General features: G+C 36.8%; 1 protein-coding gene across 1 annotated transcript; it reads left to right on the top strand.

The window, feature by feature from the left end:
• Positions 1–5,084: 5,084 nt before the first annotated feature.
• On the top strand, positions 5,085–5,551 carry GCK72_003652 (uncharacterized protein; the record flags this gene model as incomplete). The annotated part of the gene is made up of 2 exons (XM_053724170.1): positions 5,085–5,136; positions 5,379–5,551. 2 exons carry the CDS (start codon positions 5,085–5,087, stop codon positions 5,549–5,551), a joined length of 225 nt encoding a protein of 74 aa, XP_053588364.1.
• Between the last annotated feature and the right edge of the window lie 3,959 nt (positions 5,552–9,510).

Raw genomic sequence — 9,510 nt, 5'->3', positions numbered from 1 at the left:
GCTTTTATCCACTTTTCGACACAAGCATACACCCATTGCACAGTGACAACATTCTTTCCGAGACAATGAGCTTGATGTACTTTTCTGAAGAAAATAGGATTCCAAATTTTCCGAAAACAAAAATACATACTCTGTTCCATATCTGGCTCCGACGACATGAGTGACTTCCTCCACAACTTCTGGAACAATCGTGGCGCCGAATTGCAAGCAGAGGTGATATATTTCGGTCTTCTCCAGCTTCTCTCCAGTTGATACTATTCCAGAGAAAACAATGACACATCCATCAAGTACTTTGTGTCGTTCCTCTTTGATCACTTCTTTCACGTCAAGCAACGTTTGATCAGCACCTTTCAAGTCGTGTTTCTCATAATATTTGTTATGAATATTCGTCAAAACTCTTTCGATATCTTCTAAAACTCGATCCTCATGAGCATCGTCTTCAATTTGAACTGGCATTTGCTCTTTCAAATCGTTCGGTGCATTGATGTCACCGACTTCTTTGAAGAATCGATAAGGTTTGATTTGAATCAACGCTTCAGAATATTGCCATACATCAGCTCGATCGTCGATAATCACTACAAGGTTGTCACCACATGGGAACAATGCCTGGAATACAGAGCTGTACGGAATGACCTTTTTCGATTTCCGGAATCCGGAACCGGAATGAGATTTTATATTTTCCTTAATACGGAATCCGAAACCGGAATCAAATTTTCGAAATCCGGAATCCGGAACCGGAATGTCAAAAAAAACCCGGAATTCCGGAATTTCGGAATCCGGATTCCGGGCAACTCTGCTGGAATAGTTTATTGAAAAGAATTTTAAATTGAATATCTCACTTTCAAGTTTTCTGTCTTGTGTTGAGCCGAGGAAAGCTCATCTCTGGAGAGAATTCGTTGCCCAAATAGACGAGCATCTGGATCCAAAATCTTAGCGATTCGACGTGCATACTGTCTCTGTCCGAATGTCACAATATGCATCTCATACATTGCTGACATTTTATTCAAAAATTCAGTGGTATGAGGGCGAAGTTTTGTGGTGTAGACTCGAGAGTGCAGATTGTATTTGGTAATGTCTTTGTGCTAAAAATATAAACTATAAATTTGTATTTTAAACTAAAACCATACTTTTTCTGCGTCCGCCGACATTAGTTTATCCGATGTGTGAATAATTGTTTGATCCAGATCAACAAGAAGAACCAATTTTCTGGTAGTAATCAAGTTTGTTTCATCAGCTGAACCAATTTTCTTCGCGAGCTGAAATATTTTATGTGATTGAAACAGTCACATTTCCACTAGATTACCGATTCAGATACGATAAGTTCTGGTACATGATGGATCATAGAAACATTTGCCGTCGCCTGTTCTTTCCATTGTCCAGCTCTTCCTCCTTTCTCTCGAAGATCTTTTCCACAATCTGCGCACATATCTTTGAAAACAACATCGTGTAGGCATTCGGACATAGTCGCGATAACTCGTCCCTGAATTCGAAATTCTATCCCGGCCTTCAATCGAGGCGGTGCACTAACGCTTTGGAACTGTTGCGCTTTGGAACTGCTGCGATTTGGAACTGCTTTAGCATTAGTGCGCGCTTGCATTTTTCACTCAATTTAAGATTTTCAGCCATATTTTAAATATTTTTCCATTATTTTCTGTTAAAAGAGTTGGTATTTTTGCTATTTTTGATAGAAAATGAAAAAATATTTAAAATATGGCTTAAAACCTTAAATTGAGTGAAAAATGCAAGCGCGCTCTAATGCTAAAGCAGTTCCAAAACGTTACAGTTCCAAATCGCAACAGTTCCAAATCGTAGCAGTTCCAAAGCGCAACAATTCTAAAGCGTAAGTGCACTCGCCAATCGGGACCATCTCGATTCAAAAAAAAAAGCGGGAAAACGCAATTTTCAGTGGAGCGCGTTTGCGCAGTCAGCCGCAATTTTTAATTTTTCATCGTTTTATCAATAAATTACATACTTGCAACGGGCCGGCTGAAAAAATTTGAACTAAAATTTTGAACAAAATTTTGAATTTTTTTGAATTTTTTCCCAAATACGTCGAATTTTTGACTATACTTCAGAATTCAATCGAAAGCTAGTTATGCATCGAAAAATTGAATTTTTAATGTAAAATTTCAAAAAAATTCAAAAATTTTTGGTAAAAAATGGGTACCGTTTTTTGAAGCCGGGCCGAGCCTTGAAAATTCTCTACCGGCCCGGCCTGGCCCGGCCGAAAATTTGCAAGTATGATGATTTTAGAAGTTTTTTTTAATTGAAATTTACTGAAATTTGCTCAAATTTGACGTTTTCTGATTTTAAATAGGGCACTATTATTTCTTTGATATTAATTCTTGTCCGCTGCTTCTCCGTTGCTTTTTATTATCATAATGCTGATTTTCTGAGATGCCGATCACTTTTCAAAGTAAAACAAAAAATAATGAGAAGCTGTCGTAGGATATGAGACATCGTGACGTCACGGTCGTAAGCACTGTCACGCAAAAATGCGGACCTTTAAAATTTTTGATGATTTTTGAGAGTTTCTGTGGAAATTTACTGAAAATTGCTCAATTTTGACGCTTATTGTGCATTTTTAGAACTACTTTTTTGATTTTCATCTTCTCTGATCGAGTTTATCTCATTTTTAACGCTTCGCTGCCCGTTTTTAATTCAGGTTTTGCCGAGTTTAGTTAGAGAGCTTCAAAATATTGATTATTACTTTTTCGCAGATTCTTCGTTTCTTTTAATGATCATCATGCTTATTTTCAGAGATATTGATCGCTTTTTGAAGTAAAAAAATAGATTAATGAAAAGTTGAGACATTTTGACGTCCAAAATTCAAAATGTTCATATTTTTGATAGCTTTCTTGGAAACTTACTGATATTTGCTCAAAGTTGACTTTTTCAGTAATTTGTCAATTTTTGCTCCTTCCGATCGTGTCTACTTCGTTTTTATGCTTCGTCGACCGGTTTTTAAATAAGTTTCGCTGATTTTAATCAGAGAATATATATTTTTTGAACATTAATTCTTATCCGCTGATTCTCCATTACCTGTTTGATCGTAATACTCATTTTCGGAGATATTAATCACTTTTCAAAGTAGAAACCGACAATAATGAAAAGTTGTCGTAATATATGAGACATTGTGACGTCACGGCCGTAAACACTCGCGCAAAATTGCGGACTTTCAAATTTTGACATTTTTTGAGGTTTTTTATTGGAATTTTCTGGAAATTGCTCCAATTTGACAGATATTGTGCATTTTGCTCATTAATTTGATAATTTTCGCTCCGTCCAATCGAGTTTATCTCATTTGTAACGTTTCGCCGGCCGTTTTTTAATTAATGTTTTGTTGAGTTTAGTTAGAGAAATTGAAAATAATGATTATTACTTTTTTGCAGATTCTTCCGCGCTTGTAATGATTATAACTCGTTTTCTGAGATATCGATCACTTGACATTTTAGCATCTGAAATTCAGAATTTCGATATTTTTTCGAGAGTTATTATTGAAGTTTACTGATATTTGCTCAAAGTTGGCTTTTTCCCTAATTTGTCGGTTTTCGCTCCTTTCGATTGTGATTATCTCATTTTTACGCGTCGTCGACCGTTTTTTCACAGGTTTCGCTGATTTTAATAAGAGAATTTATAACTTTTGAATAGTAATTATTGTCCGCTGGTTTCCCGTTGCTTTTCATAATAATAATTATCGTTTTCTGAGATGCCGATCACTTTTCAAAGTAGAAACAGACATTAATGAGAAATTGTCGTAATATATGAGACACTTTGACGCCACGGCGGGTAACTCCTCATTGTAATTTTGTTGTTTTTTCTTGGCAACAGCTTTCTACCGTTTTCTACAGTTTCCAGTTCTTTTTGTCAGAATTCTATTTTTGCTTGCTGTATTATTGCGTTTTGCTTCAATGTTCTGCCAAACTCTAATTTCCTGTTCATTCAAAAATTTTTTTTGTTTTCTATGAAATGTTCTTCACTGAAATCCGTTTTCGCTTTATTCTGCTCGGCTCTTTTAAAACGTTCCCTGTCTTTTTTCCTTATCATCCTTCTTGTCTTTTTTCCACAATCTCTTACAATATTCACATTTTTCAGAACAGACACCAATAGTTCTCGAAAACTTGAAGAAAAAGCCATGATGAGTGTATTCAACAAGCACTCTAGCTTTTTCAAATCGGAGAACTCCCTGTAGTTCTTCGCACGCGTGGAGATGAGGACTGCTCCGGATCAGAGGCTCTATGCAGTTTACTGTTCCATGCGTTTAGGAGTTGGTTTTGTCCGCACTGAAGGTATGCGTACTATGTTCGCCAAGTCGAAGAGCCTCTTACGAGAGGCCTTCGCACGCGTGGTGATGAGGACTGCTCCGGATCAGAGGCTCTATGCAGTCTACTGTTCCATGCGTTTAGGAGTTGGTTTTGCCCGCTCTGAAGGTATGCGAACTATGTTCGCGAAGTCGAAGAGCCTCTTACGAGAGGCCTTCGCACGCGAGGTGATGAGGACTGCTCCGGATCAGAGGCTCTATGCAGTTTACTGTTCCATGCGTTTAGGAGTTGGTTTTGCCCGCACTGAAGGTATGCGAACTATGTTCGCGAAGTCGAAGAGCCTCTTACGAGAGGCCTTCGCACGCGTGGTGATGAGGACTGCTCCGGATCAGAAGCTCTATGCAGTTTACTGTTCCATGCGTTTAGGAGTTGGTTTTGCCCGCACTGAAGGTATGCGTACTATGTTCGCCAAGTCGAAGAGCCTCTTACGAGAGGCCTTCGCACGCGTGGTGATGAGGACTGCTCCGGATCAGAGGCTCTATGCAGTCTACTGTTCCATGCGTTTAGGAGTTGGTTTTGCCCGCACTGAAGGTATGCGAACTATGTTCGCGAAGTCGAAGAGCCTCTTACGAGAGGCCTTCGCACGCGAGGTAATGAGGACTGCTCCGGATCAGAGGCTCTATGCAGTTTACTGTTCCATGCGTTTAGGAGTTGGTTTTGCCTGCACAATTCGCGATGATTACATCCACTCCGGTGATTAGATTTATGAGCGAATTAAGGATAAAAAAATAGAACGGTGAAGACAACGACAAAGCAGAAGGAATGGAGCTGATGGAGCAACTGGAAACTGGAGGAATTCAATCAGATGAACACGGTGCGTTTTGAAAAGTTAGTCCACAAAAAGGGGCGGAGGCGGCCAATGAGACGCGAGAAAGTTATTGCAACCCGGCACGGGTTTTTAGCAATAACAGCGCACGCATTATCTAGCTTTGTAATAAGCCAAATTTTAAGTAGTAAAACATTGGTTTGTCCGTTTTTAGCGAAAGGTTTTCAATATGAAACATATTTGTTTCATTTTCCGGTGATTAGAGGTGTGTCTAAAAATGATTATTTAAGGCGGAAAAGAGTTTCGAAGCTCAAACGAAACCATAATGGAGGTGTACGCGGCTCGTTTAATGGCTCAATTGGAGAATTCATGCTTGGCTGGGACATCACCTCTCGGACGCACATCGATGACACAAGAATTCGACGGACAGTTGGCTGCGTTGGAGCTGGCTTGCGCGAAGTGAGAAACCGAGAATCTATTCGTCAAAGATGCCAAGCTGGTATGGACAAATGAGTACTGTTTGTCATGAAAGTTGTTTAAATTTCTAACGTTTCAGACGGCTCCAAATACATCCTATTCCACTGACGATCAAATCCAAGTGACGATCAAATTACTGACGGTTACCAATAACTACAGGTGAGGATATAGTGGATGTCGCTGAAATTGAAATGAGAAATTATTTCAGAGTGGAGATGGAGAATCGATTAGTGTAAAGCGACAACGCTTAACAAATTAAACGGCTGAAAGTGGGTCCGTCGAAATGGGAAGGCAGAGAAGAGGAAGAACACTGAAACTCAAAGGAAAACGGATGAATTCTCTCAGTCGATACTTGAATTCGGCCTTTTCTGACGAAGCGAGTAAAATGTAAAATCTGTCGAGTGGTGAAACAAGTTGTTTTGTTCAATTGAAAGAATATTATGATTGATTTATATTGATTAATCTGAAAATAAATATTTATTGTGATCCCTGTTTTCTTAAATGTCGGTGGAATAAAAAATAAAACAAAAGAAATACGAAATCGGGTTTGAAAACCAAAAAACGCAGCGTTAAAATCAGGGTGGGCGTGGCCGCCGCGTGAGTGCGGCGCGGACTTCTCATGCACAGAAAAAAAAGAATTCATAATATTTAGTTTTTAAGGCCCGGCCCGGCCCTGGCAAATTGGCGCGAAAGTCAAATTTTTTGACAGAATTAGAAGAAATTTTGAAAAATACACAAAACTGGCCACATTTTCGATGAAAAATTGGAAATTTTCGAAAAAAAACTGGAAAAAAAGCTCATTTTTTGAAGCCGGGCCTTGAAAATTTTCTACCGGCCCGGGCCTTGACAACTATTCAAATTTTCAAGTAACAGATATTAGCTCGACTAAGTTCTTACAACTGTGCTCCACCGAAATGCCCTTGAAAAGTGTCTCTTTTTCTCTGAGTCTCTCAATTATGCACACAATTTTTTCCAGCTTCGGTGGAGCGCGGTTGTAAGAAGCCTGTCGTGCAAATAGTTGGAAATTCAAATTTCCAGTCTCAAAATGATAACTTTCTAGAAACAACTCAAAGATAACTAAAAAGCTTGCTTCGCGAAGAACTCCTGACACCAAAATTTTTTTTTGAAACATTGAATCAAAAACAGCCAAAAATTCGAAATTTTCATTTTTCAGTGCGGCCAATCTGAAGTCGAAGACTTGATGGGTTGGATGCATATCGCATCCAACTCGCTCGTAGTTTGTGGCCAGGAAAAAAAAGAAGACTTGATGGGTTGGATGCAATTTTTGTGTTCACTGTTTTAATATTCTTTCAGCTTTTTTCTCATCATCGCCGATTTCAATGTCTGGAGGTAAAAAGCTTCTACCGAAATCATTGGCACTTTAGATGTTATTTTATTAAACTAAATATCTATTTATATGAAAGGAAAGAGTGTCCACTGCTGATGATGACCGTGCTCATTCCTCTGTGTCTCTTTTTTGTCCAGTGGAAACGGTCGAAACAAATTTTTATTCATATATTGCATCGTTAATTTGAATTTTTGTTGATAGTTCCCCGATTCTTCATCCAATTTGAGTCCAGAATCTGAGTTTTTTTCTGCTGCGAAAAAAATTAATTAAACAGTTTTTTTCACCTGAATTTACACAGATATCAAACCGAAAATCGACAACAAATCACAGAAACAAAAGATATTGGTTATTTTCAGATTAAATTAAGTTTTTTTCTTTCCCAGAACAAAAAATTTCCAGACATGAACTTGACCACCTGTCGTGGTGGTTTAGTACTTCCGGTACACTAGATAAAATTTAAACAATTTTTGATGCAAAATAATGATTTCACTCGTCATGGAAATCATTGGTTTCGAATGTTGAGGGAAAGACATCCAGATAAACAGACATACAGTGGGCTGTCTGGAAAGTTGGCTTGTATTCCATTGTTTCAAATTACCGGATCTCTACAGCTCTTCTTCACCCTGTTCGCAATCGTCGGAATCGCATAGCTCAACTAGTAACACCTTCGATAGTCACCCAAAACGTCTCAAGTTCAACTCCTCTCAAACCTTTTTCTAGACAACATACGTCACATTGAGACTCATTGTATCATATAACGCGTTCTCTGTAAGACTCGAGCAACGTGTGCCCTAGGGACAGATTTTTATACAAACATGTATTATGGGTCTCTAGTAACCCAAATCCACAATATTGGCTCCCGGCTCGCAGGTACGGTAGTACGGTAGGTGCTCAAAAATGCAAAAATGAAAATTTTTCAATTATGTCGTAGAAAGCTGAAATTTTTACCATGTTTCATAGGTGTAAAATAAAGTATTTCCACAAAGTTTCAAAACATGATTCAAAAAATTCGCCGAGTTATAAGAAAAAATCATCACTTTTTTAGAATTTTTAGAATTAAATTGAAAAAAAAGTGCCACTTTTGAAATAACATGTCTGAGGATTTTTTTGTTTTAAATGAACCACTCAAAGTCCTTTTTAAAAAACAAGACTTCGCCCTATATCATCGATTCCCAACAGTCGAAAAGTGACAACGTTGAAAACTAAAAAAATCGAATTTTTGAATTTTTTGTTTTTCTCTTCAGAAATGAATAGTCCATGTTTTTTTGAGTATTTTTTGTATTGACCCTTTTAAATTTTCTTTACATTATCATACTAAGAAATTACAATTTTTGAAAAAAAAATTTTTTTGATGATTTTTTATGTGAAAAATTTTTTTTCCAAAAAAGTATAAAACTCATAATTTATTGCAAAATTATTGTTTTAAATACCAGAAACTATTGTTTTAACACCGTTAAAGTGTTTTTTATAACAACTATGGATTAGAGCAACTCGAATCACAACGACCCCGAATCACCAAAAATTTTGGAATTTGTTGATTCGTTTATTTGAAAAAAAGAACCAAATTTGAAGAAAGTATTTAAGATTCAAATCTATCGTATGTTGTCTTGTTTAGTTTAATTAATAGGGTTTTGGAAACCACTATTTTCTCCACCGTTCTCATCATAGACCTCTTCCGAGTCATCGAATTTTTTCCATCTCCACCGATCGGTGCACCGAGCCTTCCGCCAAAAAAGAAAGTGAACAAAAGTCAAAGATAAATCGGGAAAAGAATGAAACATCATGAATAAGAAAAATAATAAAGAAACACGTTTAATATTCGAACACCCAATGGCACAGAGCAGTTCTGATTCGGGGTCGTTGTGATTCGAGTTGCTCTTATCCATAGTTGTTATAAAAACACTTTAACGGTGTTAAAACAATAGTTTCTGGTATTTAAAACAATAATTGTGCAATAAATTATGAGTTTTATACTTTTTTGGAAAAAACATTTTTCACATAAAAAATCATCAAAAAAATTTTTTTTTCAAAAATTGTAATTTCTTAGTATGATAATGTAAAGAAAATTTAAAAGGGTCAATACAAAAAATACTCAAAAAAACATGGACTATTCATTTCTGAAGAGAAAAACAAAAAATTCAAAAATTCGATTTTTTTAGTTTTCAACGTTGTCACTTTTCGACTGTTGGGAATCGATGATATAGGGCGAAGTCTTGTTTTTTAAAAAGGACTTTGAGTGGTTCATTTAAAACAAAAAAATCCTCAGACATGTTATTTCAAAAGTGGCACTTTTTTTTCAATTTAATTCTAAAAATTCTAAAAAAGTGATGATTTTTTCTTATAACTCGGCGAATTTTTTGAATCATGTTTTGAAACTTTGTGGAAATACTTTATTTTACACCTATGAAACATGGTAAAAATTTCAGCTTTCTACGACATAATTGAAAAATTTTCATTTTTGCATTTTTGAGCACCTACCGTACTACCGTACCTGCGAGCCGGGAGCCAATATTGTGGATTTGGGTTACTAGAGACCCATAGTACATGTTTGTATAAAAATGCAAGCCCTAACTTCTTTACAGACTCTAGGCCCCTAT

This window comes from Caenorhabditis remanei, chromosome II, assembly GCF_010183535.1.
Source record: "Caenorhabditis remanei strain PX506 chromosome II, whole genome shotgun sequence".
NCBI classification, from domain to species: Eukaryota; Metazoa; Nematoda; class Chromadorea; order Rhabditida; family Rhabditidae; genus Caenorhabditis; species Caenorhabditis remanei.
This window is presented reverse-complemented; position numbering and strand designations above follow the sequence as displayed.